We start from the raw sequence: 13,078 nt of genomic DNA on the forward strand, positions 1-13,078 counted from the left end.
CAACTAAAAAATGGCATCCGTTTCTTCTTCATTAGCAGCAAAGTTTTATTTTCTTCTCCTATGCTTTCTCTCCTATGCTTCAATACCCACAAAAAGTTTTACCTTAAAACTCATTCACAGAGACTCCCCAGAATCTCCTCTCTACCCTGGTAACCTCACTTACCCCGAAAAAGTCAAGCGCCTCGTTTTCTTCTCCGAATCCAGGGCTCTATATTTGAATTCTAAAGCTACAAATTATTCATCGTTAACCAAAAACCAAACGGCACCCATTGTTCATCCTCATGATCTCATTCAACCTCCAGTTGCTAATAGTGCCAGCAGTTTCCTGTACTTAGTCCAACTAAATTTCGGACCTTCTGGTCCCTACTATTTGGTACTAGACACCGGTAGCGACCTAATTTGGACCCAATGTAAAGCTTGTGAGCCAAACTGTTTTCCTCAATTTGGAACACCAACTTTCGATCCAACTCAATCCACCACTTTCCGAACTCTTCCATGTGACCACCATTGTACAAAACCGAAATACACATGCGACAACGGAGAATGCAAATACAACATTCAGTATTTAGAGGGAAACTCTTTTGGTTACCTCGGTACAGAAACACTTAGTTCCACAGATAAGGATGAATCCTTACTGAATACAATATTTGGCTGTACTACAGCAAGTAGTGGTCTCGGATTTGAAGGAGATATAGATGGTATTCTGGGTATGAGCAGAGGTATTGTGTCATTGATATCTCAAATGGGAGATGAAACAGAAAAATTCTCTTACTGTCTTGTAGATGAAATGAAACACGAAGACGCTCGTAGTTACCTAACATTCGGTGACAATGTTCGGTTTCGAGGCAGTGTGCAATCGACTCCATTTATAACCTTGATCTCTGAGCCGGACTTGTACGGAATGAAGCTTTTGGATATTAGTGTTGGTGACCGGAGGTTGAACTTCCCTCCGGGTACTTTCGATATGGGAGAAGATGGACGTGGAGGGTGCTTCATAGATTCCGGATATGCTTTTACAACCATTGCTGAGGAACCTTACAAAGTTTTCAAGAGTGCTATAGTAGAGCATTTCGGTGATAAGTTCATACCCGTTCCGGGCCTTGATTATATCGATTTGTGTTTCAAGATACCTCAAGATTATGCTGCCAAAGTCCCGAATGTCACGTTCCATTTCGAAGAAGAAGCTGATCTAATAATGAAGTCAGATACTGTTTTTCAGTATTTCGGTTGGGAAGACTCTTACTGCCTTTTTATTCTTCCTAGCAAGAGCAATGACTTCACCATTATTGGATTACTTCAGCAGGTGGATATCCGGTTCCAGTATGATTTAGGAGCACAAAGACTTTCGTGGGCTCCGGAGGATTGTCATTCCCATCCCTAGTGATCTCTCTCGAGTCATCTTTTATATAGTAATTCATGATGTAATGACATTGTCGTCTTCGCGACGTGTCGTATAAGTTTTTAATGAAATAAACTAATAATGAAATCAGAGTCGATTCCTTCTATCCCTACTCTTAAACTTCAAACATGCAAGAAATTGGTAGTACATTTTTTACCTAATAAAACTAGTGAAAGCAGAGTAATAGTACTTAACCTAACTAACATAAATGATGGTTCAGAATGAATAAACTTGTCAAAAACCCTAACTTTAAGAAGAAAACAACAATGAGGTCTACCAATTGATTACACATCGGAAGCCCATATATACCCATATTTAATCCCTTTGATTTGAAATCAGGATTTGGTTATATCTTGTGAAGGAGATCAAGATTACACATGGTATGGAGCTAATTACGGTTACGGGACAGCCCGTCTACAATCATCATACATGTTATGGAGCTAATTACACTTCTAACAGTACATATCAAACAATTCTCATAAACTTCCTTCTTCCTTCTCTATCTACATCAAACAACAAGACAATTATCAAGAATGGGTATCGAAAAGCCATAACCGGTCGAGGCCCAGATACCGTTTACGGGTCATTTCAGTGTAGAGGTGACATTACAGAAGAAAAATGTCAAGAATATGTTGAAATAGCATCAAAAGAGATCACACAAGATTATAGATGTCCAAACTCTAAGAAAGCAATAATATGGTATGATGAATGTATGTTAAGATATTCAAATCAACCATATTTCTCTATCATGGAAGAAGATCCTCAAATTTATATCTCAAGTATTTATAAATTCTCAAATAACACAGACTAGTTTCTTAAGGTATTAGGTGGGTTAATGAATGATCTTGTGAGAGAAGCTATTTCTAATGGGTCTTCTTCTACTAAGTTTTCAATTGGTGAAAGAAATTCTCAAATAAGGTAATATGGTTTAGTACAATGTAATCCTTAAAGATAATTCACAACCCATGAGGTCTTGTTGATAAGTACACTCCCAATAAGGTGGGCTAGCAAGAGGTCTTATTTATCTTCATGAGGATTCTCGCCTTAAGATAATTCATCGAGACCTCCAAAGCCAGTAACATATTACTAGATACAGATATAAATCCCAAGATTTCAGATTTTGGTATGGCTATGATTTTTACGGTGGACCAAACTCAAGCTAGTACAAGCAAAGTTGTCGGAACATAGTAAGTCTGTGTCTGTTTAATCTATGAGCATTAAGAACCCGAAGGTTCCCCATTTTATTTTGGAAAACATACTTGTACCTGGACTCCTAAAAGGCTAAAACGGAAACCAATACATCCTTCTGTTAATGTTTTTTTTCCAAAGGCTGTTCCCTAAAATCCATAATTATTAGGAAATAATTAGGGCAACCCAATACATCCTTCTCTCTCTCTCTCGTGTGTCGAAAATAGTAAGCTTCTTTGATGATTGAACGAGCTGCTGGCAACCATCGAGATGTGGGAATAGGTCGAGCGCCATCGAGATATGGCTCTAGGAGTCGGAATAAGTCGAGCAGACTCGCCAGAGTGTACTTTTTCCATTAGCATTGCCTGACTCAAGCACCCAAGCTCTTACTTTCTCAGCTTACGTAAATAAACAGGCAGGTTGGGCGGACACTTGACAAAATAGAAGTGCTAATTGTCAGATTAATCCCGCCAAAACTATCAAGCTAATTGGATAATAACTCATTAAGGCCCATCGAATAGTTAGGGCTAGACTCAAGAGCAGCAAGTCAGATAGACGGGACATGTTGCGCTTTGTCTTGGTCTCTGATCATTTATGAGTTTTAGAAGAAACCCTCTGCCATCCATAGCGATCTATCTCAATTCATCTGTTACAATTAGTGGATGTAATGACAATGTCGTCTTCCTACCTGTCGTCTAAGGTTTTCATCAAATAAACTGGTCGATAATACATAATTCAGAGTTCTAAACACATAATCTTAAACACGAATTCTGAAAAATGGAAAACAAAATTATGCAGTAGAAGAGTTAGTATAATCGAAACAAAATTCTGCCGAAATATCATGGAACGCCAAGTTTAGAACTTAATTTACAAGCCATGAATCTCTTAAAGTCCTCATTCGAATATGACTTGGGCAACTGAGGATCCACGAGAAAAGGTGAGTACGTTCTCGATAATATTTTCCTGTTGTCTCCGCGAGATCTCCAAATGAATGTCACGGTCTATCCCGGTTTCAAATATTGATTTCATTTGTCTTCCTTTATAGATTACCACTTTCTCCAAACTTAATGACTTCTTTAGCATAATTTTCACGAGCTCCATCTCGTTTGCTCCGCCATCAAACCCCTTTATCTCAACTTTTTTAAGACAGCTTACAAAATCAGAACGAAACATATGTGGTTTCCAAGATATTTTATCATCTTTAGACTTCTGCAAAACCCCATTACCAAATTATCCGAAAGAATAGTATTAGATGTGCCAAAAAAAATGAAAATACAAAGTTAGCATGTTTAATTGATACTCACATGATCAAAATGTATCGAGAGAGTCTCTAAAAAAGGAGCACTCCTTAATAAGCCTGGTAGGTAAAGAATTCCTCTATGTTCTGACCATGGTTTTATCGTTAAATGCCTCAAGTTGTTGTATGTAGTAGGCATTGTTGTCATACCATTTTCACTTTCAACCTTCAAAATTGTAACAAACAACCAATTATGAATAATATCAAAAAACTTCATGTTATTTCAATAAGGACTTACAATATGTGACTTATCAATAAGGGTTTCACCCAACAACAACCAATCGAGACAAGACTTCTAGAATCACATGATTTTGGGTCATTTATACAACTTCCACGGGATTATGAATTTAGTATCGTACGAGATACTTACAAACTACTTATACGCGCATATTTCAGGATTAATGACTAAATTAGTAGTAATTTGTTCGGTAATAAATATATTAGAATACTAGGAGGATTCAAACATGTCAAAAAAGAGTAACATACCTCAATACACCCGATACGAAGTGTCAAAATCTTGACATGACGGAGATCCTTGAGAATGGGGAGGATCTGTATCTGTTTCAAGTTAACAACGATACCGTCAAGTGCAACTTCAATCAGATTCTGTCCATTGATGATAGAAAAATGTTCAGGAAAAATGCCTGCAAACTTAAATCGTGAAAGAGTTGGAATGTTGATTTCAAGCCACCTAACACCACCACTGCCGATTTCGCAATTATCCAACACGAAAGACTTGAGGTTCGATCTTGGGTGATGGAGATCAAGGTACGAGATAACATGACAACCTATTAGTTGTAATTCTTCAAGACAGGGAGAATTCAAGATCAAATGATAAAGCGAGTCCTCGAGTAGTTCTACTTTTGTAAAAATTGCAGTCTTAAGTGAGACAAAATTAGTATATAAAATAGAAGGTATAAAATAGCAATAAGTTAACTTTAGATGGGTGAGTGATTCATTTTGGAAAGAAGATGGACGTAAAGTGGAGATGGGTATCGAAAAAACCCATTCGATATCAAGTGCTGAACAATTACTAACTATAGCAAATCTAATGAACTTGACGATTTGATGACTAGTATAATCTTGGCCAACGATTTCATGACTAAAAACTTGGGTAAAACCAAGTCGAAGTTTGTTATGAAATTTTTTGATCTCACTGTGAAAAAGCACATCTTCAACAAACTCAAGAAATTTATGTTTTCGATCCTCCAATCCTAGCTTATTATATCTTTTGGAGAAGGATATAAAATCTAGGTCTAGAAGAGGAAGTTCAATCCATAAGGACTTCCATCTCTTCGACACGAAACTCGTCAAAACTGCTTCTTCAGTAGGAAGTAAAGTAAGAATTTGTAGTAAAATGTCGTCGGGCAATCGACTTATATGATCTTTATCTTCTTGTATGTCATTGATGGCTATTGATTTTAAGGTTCCATTCCTTCTTCTATCCCTACTCTTAAACTTCAAACATGCAAGAAATTGGTAGTACATTTTTTACCTAATAAAACTAGTCAAAGCAGAGTAATAGTACTTAACCTAAACTAACATAAATGATGGTTTAGAATAAAACCCTAACTTTGAGAAGAAAGAAAACAACAATGAGTTGATGATTACAAATCGGAGGAGCCCGTATATAACAGATTTTGTGTGTTTCTGTTGAGATTAAGATATACATTACATAAATTAAAAAAAGGTTTTTTGAGTTTACCCCCTTAATACTAATTGGTAATTGAGTTTACCCCCCTCAATAATAGTTAATTGAGTTTACCCACCTCAACTTACTATTTTTGTTACAAATACTAAGACAATGTTTGACGGTGGGTGGAAAAAGAATATGACTATCAAAAGTAATGATCGGGTAATGTGATTTTAATAATTGTAATACCTTAGTATGTTAGATTTAGTCAAAAATATGATTTGTAAGGACTTTTTTTGTCCGTACTCTATTTAACTCGTGATTCAATTCCTTTACGCCAAACGTGACCCTAGTATTTTGCCTAAAATAGCAAGTCGAAGGGGGTAAACTCAATTATTAATTATTGAGGGGGTAAACTCAATTACCAATTAGTATTGGGGGGGAATCAAAAACTCAACTTCCCCTATCACCACTTTGTTGACCACTTCACCGTTTCTAGGGTTTAGTACTTTAGTGCAAAGTTTTAGTGCTACGTTTGATATAGTTTTTTTTTTTGTTGAAACATTCTCATAGATTAAATCAAACAGTTATTACAGTATTTCGAAACTAACATATAAGGTACATTTTTCCAAGTTCTATTTGTGTTCTCTTTCTTGACCATTTTGCCAGAACGTCCGCGCTTGAGTTTCCCTCTCTTTGGATGTAGTAGAATTTCACCTCTTCAAATTCTTTCAGTCTATCTTGGATTTTCTGCACATGTATAAGGGATTGCCAGTGTATAGAGTGTTTACTATTGTGGAGATGTTTTATGAGGTTAACATTATCGTTTTCCACTATGATAATCTTATGATTATTCTCTGCGGCCCATTCGAGGCCAAATAAGATTGCTTGGGCTTCGCCTTCTTCGCTGTTTCTAGCTCTAGTGATTCTAACCTGTGCTTCGATAAATTTAGAATCTGCATTGTGAACAATCAGACTAATTCCCACATTTGAATTAAGATTGGTATAAGATGCATCAACATTCAACTTGATAAAATTTTGGGTAGGTGGTTGCCAATTCGCATGTGATCTAAGTTTACAACTTTTGAGGTTAGTATTGCATTTAGGGAAATTTTCGATCATTCTGATAATATAATTGATGTCAGTTATCTCATGTTGGAAACAGTGGTCGCATCTCACTTTCCAAATAACCCATAAAATGGTCGAGAAGTGAATATTGTTGTTAGTATAACTACGATTGATATTGTCTTCCCACGAGCATATCCAGTCAGAAACAGAAGAGATATTCTCCGAGATGATGTTATAATAGAACCAAATATTTTTAGCTAAAGTACAATGAAGTAAAGCATGTTCAATGGATTCGGTTAGATTGCAATTCGGGCAATTGGTATTATTGCCTATATATTTACCTATTCTCTCTCGCACCGGGAGAGCTTTGGAGCAGATTTTCCAGATAAATAACTTGATACGCGGGATAGCCGATAATGACCAGATGAAATTCCATTTGAGGTTGCTGTTATTGTGATTACTATTGTTGACACTGAGATGCTGATACATCGAAGCTACCGTGAATTTACCTGAATCAGTAAGATTCCATATGGGCCGATCCCTACCTCTACTATTAATCGGAATAGATCTGATCAGATTCTGGATGTCATCGTCAAAGTTGTCTGTTAACGCTTCATTATTCCAACTATCATTACTTATAAGTTGAGCAACATTAACAAGATTGGACCTATTATTGTTCTGGATGGTCCCGTTGATACCAGGGATCCAGTTGTCATTCCAGATATTAATATTAATCCCTGATTGAACTTCCCACGTGGTAAGGTCTTCAATTCTATCAAGATGTTTACGGATCGTTTTCCAAATCCAAGAATGATGAGCTTTAGCTGGGCCCGGGATGTTGGAAAGCGGGTAGTATTTCGATTTCAGCATTTTAACCCATATTGCTTCTGGATTAGATCGAAGTCGCCAAGCCATCTTTGAGAGAAGAGCCGTATTATCTAAATCCGGTAAGTGAAGACCAAGGCCACCCAATTTCCTTGGGGTGCAAATAGAATCCCAAGCTTTAGTACAGATACCATTAGACTTACCCCACCAGAATTTCCGTTGGACGGCCTTGATGCTTTTACATATACCTTTAGGTATAGCAAAGCACTGCATCTGATATCGGGGTACGGCCGCAGCTATGGATGAGATTACCACAGTACGACCTGCTTGTGAGAGAAAAGAGTGGTTCCATTTATTGAGCTTCTTCTGAATTTGATCGAGTAACTCTTTGAAAACCTTGGTTTTGTGAGCCCCGATGAATAATTGGGCTCCAAGATATTTCTCTGAAGTGGAGGCATATTTAACTTTAAGGGTCTTCATAATGAGCCTCTTGAACTTGGGATGAGAATTCTTTGAGTAAAAAATATTGGACTTAGCATAGTTGATCATCTGACCCGAGGTCTCACTGAAATCTTGGAGTATCTTTTTGAGGATGTGGATATTATCAATATTATTTTTCCCAAAAATGACGTTTGATATAGTTAGTATGTGTCACTTTTTAAAATTGCAGTACCATATAATTTGTTCAAGTGATCCATAGTGTTGTCGTACACTTCAAAATGTTGAAAGTCCCAGGTTCGATCCAATCAAAAGAGGTTGTGGAATCCACGAGGGTACGAATTTGTGTCCTAAACGGATCTGAATGCCACAATTTGTAACATAAATTCATGCTTTTGGAACTTTTATCACCTGACATTATATTTTGTATGTGCCAGTTTGGCGATTTCTTTTTCATTATCAAGTAACCGTTTGGTGGATAAGAGAGTAAAACAAATAATGCAATATACAACAAATATAACAAATGACATAGGTTTTCTTTTATGTAAATCACGACCCTTCTTTTTAACGGGTTTTTAAAGGATAAAGGTTGAAAAGTGAGAATAACTACCCTCTCCCTGTAAACTCTCTAACTATTTTTCTCTCTTTCCTCTTTTCTCCCTTCAAACAACTCAATATAACTTCCAAAAATAAAACTCAATATAATCTGGGTTATTATTTTAAATATATTTTTATTACTTCGATATTTGTATAAGATCAAAATATTTAATAAATTTGTATAAGATAAATATAGAAATTTCCGTGTCCTACGGGCACAGCCTATACTCTAGTCTATTATATAAAACGCAATGGTGTTTTTCTGGGTGGACAGTAGATTTATGTATGAGATATTCAAATCCGTCGGATTATCATAACACATTTTGTAATTAGATATAATAACAAAGGTTATTTATGGCATAAATAATAACAAGAAAACTGCCCACATCTTCATCTCCATAAAATCTCTCTCCCGATTCGATTTTAATTACCCACAATCAAAATTATCTCTCTTCACCCATAAATATCTCCACCACCCGTAAATGATCTCCACAATTAGTTTTCAAAACAATCAGCTTCTCTGTTCTTCTCTTTTTTTAGATTGAGTGATTAAACAAGTACATCATTATGTAATATAGGCCATTTAAAATATAACAAGCATCCAATTAAAAATGAGAAATCAACACTTTTGATATCTTATCGCAGGTAGAAACATGGATGCGTCTACTCCCAAGTCAAGTAAAAATCAACATCAATAGGGCTTTTTCTTCAACACGAGCTTCCGTTGGTGTTGTAGCAAGGTCGTCGGCCGGCGATGTGCTCGGATACAGGACCAGAAGTTTCTCGCCTGTCTCCTCTCCATAGCGGACTCCAAACTTTCATCTTGGGGACTGATCTAGCAAATGATTTAGGGTTCGAAGGATAAATACTGGAAGGATATTCGATCACTGTCATTAGTAGTCTAACAGACGGTTTCTGATTCTGTCCCTACGTGTCTATAAAGTTTTGCCGCCCAACGTGTAATTCTTTATCCCACACGTTGTCCTCATCTTCGGACCCAAATAACTAGCTAAATGCAAGTTATAACCTTTAGTCATCTGCATTTACTTTTCGGTCCTACTTTTAACATTGTTGGACTATTTATGTAAACTTCTATTTTATTGTATGTAGGTTTATTTTCAAAAAAAATGGCCTAGATTCTCTAATGGATTGTTAATTCTAGTTGCCACTCGAACCAATTTTCTAGTAAACGTGGCAACCAATTACTGGTGGTACATCAAAATGGTTCTACTTTTAGATTCAAGAATCAAGAAAGTTAGTTAGTAGTTAGAGAAACTAACTTCCAATATAACTACCCAAAAGTTAGTTTTAACCGTTATATCTTCTCTCTCTCTGTTTCCTCTTCTCATCTTCCTTCTTTATAAGCTAACCCAACCCCCCTTCTTCAATCTCTCCCTTGCCTAACCATCCCATTAATCTAGAGAGAGAGAGAGAGAGAGAGAGAATGTCATCACAAAATATGGAGACTCATCCCTCCTCCTCCACCACCACCACCACCAATGAGCCCCCACTCAGGAGCTCCGCCTTCACACAGATAAGTCTGTCCACCACCACTGCACCCACCTCTGATAATATGCATATTAATCCTTCCATCACTACCACCACCACCACCACCATCATGGACACCACCCCCTCCTCCGCCACCATCACCAGCAATACAACCACCTCTGTTTCTCTTCCAATTTCTACCCCAGTTCGAACTTCCACAACTTCCAGTACCATTTTAATTCCAGAAACTGACCTGTTTGATTTGGTAAATGACCCAGAGGAAGATTCATACCTTCCGGGACTTTATGAAGAAATGCAACAATTTTTGGAAATATCGATTCCTGGATTATCAGGAAATATGGAGACTAATCCCTCCACCACCACCACCAACAACAATACAACTGCCTCTGTTTCTACATCAGTTCAAACTTCCACTACCCCATCAGGAAAAGAAAAAGCTAAATTCTTGGGTGCTTCATCATCATCTCCTGGAAAATCCATTTCATTACCATCTGTATCTTCATCTTCACCTATTAACACCATTACTAAAGATGGTGACTCTAATAAGGTAAGAAATTATGAAAGATTGCTTCTTTGAGTTAATTTGTAGTACTGTAGTATTAAACAGAGAAAGATGATGATTTAATGACATTGGTTTTCAGGAAGCAACCCAAAATCTTGTAGGACTTCTCACAAGTTTGACTCTTGCAAGTTTGAATCTTGCATCTTCATCATCGTCATCATCTCGAGGGGATCCCATTTCTCAATCTCCACCCGGATCTCCATCTACATCTTCAACACCATCTCTACCTCCATCTCAAGTAAGGTAAGAAATTAAAGATTATACTTGTTTAAGTTAATTGTACTACTATTTAGAATAGATGAGTATTCATTGACATTGGGTTTGTTGAATTTGATTTCTGGCAAACAGAGAAAGGTTGAGAAGAAAGCTCAAGGAGAAGGAAAAGGTTGGCCAGAGAAAATGAGTTTCATTTCAATACTAATTCTTTCATCGGGGAATACGTTTTTTAATTTTTTCTTACTTGCTTAGTTCATGGAGTTTGGTTTTCATTCAATTTGTCACTAGAAATTTTGTAATACAATAAATGAAAAAGAGAAATTAAGAACTACTATACAAATTTGTTCTTTTATTTTCTGTATCTTGTACTTACACCTACCTTACACCTTCGTTTCTCGGTATGATATCCCATAATCCGGTTCAAATAGTGCTCTCAGTTTTCATTCCTGTCCACTCGTAAAAATATATACAAGAGTTTGCATTTCAATAGTTGTGGTGAGGTCTTAAAATTCGAAACACACGAGCCCTAGTTTCCCTTAAAAAATCACTTTCGAGTATATATAGGTGTTTACGTTCATAACCCACGAACTACGCAAGAGTTTACAGCTCAATAGTTGTCTGGAGGTCTTAGGTTCGAAACTTGGGAGCCCTCCAAAATTAGACAATAATCTTACATTTAATATCAAAGATGATAGACTGTCGAGCCACCATCCAGGCTGGTCTTCATAATCTATCTTACAACTTATCTCTCTCCCTCGTGTGTCAAAAATGGTAAGCTTCTTTGATGATTGAAAAGGTGTTTTTATCAAGGAGGAATGGTGAAGGAAGAGGGCAAAAATGGTTAACCTAATTTTAGTTCATTATTGGAAGTTGGAATCTTGAACCTCAAGGTAACTGTAAAGGTGAAATTGAAACCCAAATTGGGAGGTTTTGTTTAGTTAGCCATTCGATCTCTTTTTTCTTTGAGTGGGAGTAGGTCGAGTGCCATCGAGATGTGGGTCTAGGAATGGGAATATGTCGAGGAGACTCGCCAAGTGTACTTTTTTTATTAACATTGCCTGACTCGAGCACCCAAGCTCTTAGCTTACGTGAATAAACAGGCAGGTCCGGGCGGACACTTGACAAAATAGATGTGCTAATTGTCAGACTAATCCAACCAAAACTATCCAGCTAATTGGATAATAACTCATTAGGGCTCATCGAATAGTTAGAGCTAGACTCAAGAGCAGCAAGTCAGATAGACGAGACATGTTGCGCTTTGTCTTTGTCTCCGATCATTTGTGAGTTTTAGGTAAAACCCTCTCTTCTTTGTCACTGACGGAAGTATGCACGATGGTGTAGGCATCCTTCAACCATATATGGGCTATGCTTGACACACCTTTCGTGTAAACAAAAAAGCTTTTAGTGACAATTAAGCCAACAAGCCCGTCTAGCTCAGTTGGTAGAGCGCAAGGCTCTTAACCTTGTGGTCGTGGGTTCGAGCCCCACGGTGGGCGTTCAGATTTTTGTCTTCCTATCAGGAAATGCCATCAAAATTCTTTTTTACATAATTTTTTTAATTTCTTTTGATGGGCCAAAGAAGCAAACAATGGGCAAAGTTGAATTTATAAGGCCAAGGATGCTTGGGCTTAGTAAGTCTTGTGTTGGACTTCATGGCTTGATAATCTTTTGGTCTCTTTAGAACTACTATTGATTTGATCTAGAGCCTTCGGGTATCGGGCGATTTAAACTCGGATTTACATTATCCAAAAGGAGGGCGTACCTATGCATACTCAAAAGAGGGGCACCTTCAGACATTGACGACATGAACGCATCAAAGTCAAGGCCCGGTAGCTCAGTTGAGCTTAAAAAAATTTTAAGAAGCTCAACCATTAGAAACGATCCACCATTACAAACTAAGGTCATTTAAACTGCGTCACTCTTTATGATGTGGAATTGAACCACTTATGTTCCCTCTATATTTTTAAACATGCATATATACATACATCAATAAGCGAGTGATGTGTGGCAAATACAAATTGGCCGGGTTTGGGTGGGTTATGAAAAAATTAGAGAATGCCATCACTTCATTGAAAACGAAATTTTGGGTTTAGTAAGAAATTATTGAACATGAATAATAGTTTCTTACGAAATTTAAATACTTCATAGTTCAGGTATAGAAATAGGCAAAGCTTTGAATCTGTAGCGGACGAAAATCTTGATATGTTGTCTTTAGAGATAAACCAAAGATTTTATAATTTGTGATTCAATGGGAAATCCTTCCATTGAGGGAAAGGCCATCATAATAACATTAGTGTATGAAATGTGAATGGATTCCATACATCTATCTACTTTTGCACGTTTCAA

At 37.0% G+C, this 13,078-nt stretch overlaps 3 protein-coding genes and 1 non-coding gene across 5 annotated transcripts; 3 read left to right on the forward strand and 1 right to left on the reverse strand.

Annotated features, from left to right (window-relative positions):
* On the forward strand, positions 1–1,505 carry LOC147560428 (aspartic proteinase CDR1-like). Its single transcript, XM_086658018.1, has one exon. It carries the CDS (start codon positions 11–13, stop codon positions 1,379–1,381), a length of 1,371 nt encoding a protein of 456 aa, XP_086514144.1. The 5' UTR covers positions 1–10; the 3' UTR covers positions 1,382–1,505.
* Positions 1,506–3,321: 1,816 nt separating this feature from the next.
* On the reverse strand, positions 3,322–5,519 carry LOC147560429 (F-box/LRR-repeat protein At1g52650-like). The gene is made up of 3 exons (XM_086658019.1): positions 4,371–5,519; positions 3,892–4,050; positions 3,322–3,796 (listed from the first exon to the last, which is right to left on the reverse strand). The coding sequence occupies exons 1-3, from the start codon at positions 5,370–5,372 to the stop codon at positions 3,482–3,484; spliced, it is 1,476 nt and encodes a 491-aa protein (XP_086514145.1). The 5' UTR covers positions 5,373–5,519; the 3' UTR covers positions 3,322–3,481.
* Positions 5,520–9,553: 4,034 nt separating this feature from the next.
* Positions 9,554–11,084, forward strand: LOC147560430 (uncharacterized). Of its 2 annotated transcripts, none has more exons than XM_086658021.1 (3): positions 9,554–10,501; positions 10,596–10,759; positions 10,865–11,084. In XM_086658021.1, exons 1-3 carry the CDS (start codon positions 9,890–9,892, stop codon positions 10,917–10,919), a joined length of 831 nt encoding a protein of 276 aa, XP_086514147.1. In that variant the 5' UTR covers positions 9,554–9,889; the 3' UTR covers positions 10,920–11,084. The 2 variants fall into 2 exon arrangements, with proteins under 2 accessions (XP_086514147.1, XP_086514146.1); XM_086658020.1 differs by having other exon boundaries at positions 9,850–10,501; positions 10,596–10,754.
* A 1,071-nt stretch (positions 11,085–12,155) lies between these two features.
* On the forward strand, positions 12,156–12,228 carry TRNAK-CUU (transfer RNA lysine (anticodon CUU)). The gene has a single exon. It is a non-coding gene; the product is annotated as a tRNA-Lys (tRNA).
* Positions 12,229–13,078: the final 850 nt, after the last annotated feature.

The sequence above is a fragment of the Eschscholzia californica genome, unplaced genomic scaffold (genome assembly GCF_041429995.1).
Source record: "Eschscholzia californica isolate CP2 unplaced genomic scaffold, dmEscCali1.0.p SCAF_2, whole genome shotgun sequence".
In the NCBI taxonomy this organism is placed as follows: Eukaryota; Viridiplantae; Streptophyta; class Magnoliopsida; order Ranunculales; family Papaveraceae; genus Eschscholzia; species Eschscholzia californica.

Bases quoted from the DNA above. Each gene is read 5' to 3' on its own strand.
- LOC147560428 (XM_086658018.1), top strand. From the start codon at position 11: ATGGCATCCGTTTCTTCTTCATTAGCAGCAAAGTTTTATTTTCTTCTC.
- LOC147560429 (XM_086658019.1), bottom strand. From the start codon at position 5,372: ATGTACTACCAATTTCTTGCATGTTTGAAGTTTAAGAGTAGGGATAGA. The intron at 4,051-4,370 runs GTATGTTACTCT...ACAATTTTGAAG, and splicing joins TTCGTATCGGGTGTATTGAG to GTTGAAAGTGAAAATGGTAT. The intron at 3,797-3,891 runs GTGAGTATCAAT...GGGGTTTTGCAG, and splicing joins TCTCGATACATTTTGATCAT to AAGTCTAAAGATGATAAAAT.
- LOC147560430 (XM_086658020.1), top strand. From the start codon at position 9,890: ATGTCATCACAAAATATGGAGACTCATCCCTCCTCCTCCACCACCACC. The intron at 10,502-10,595 runs GTAAGAAATTAT...ATTGGTTTTCAG, and splicing joins AAGATGGTGACTCTAATAAG to GAAGCAACCCAAAATCTTGT. The intron at 10,755-10,864 runs GTAAGGTAAGAA...TCTGGCAAACAG, and splicing joins CATCTCTACCTCCATCTCAA to AGAAAGGTTGAGAAGAAAGC.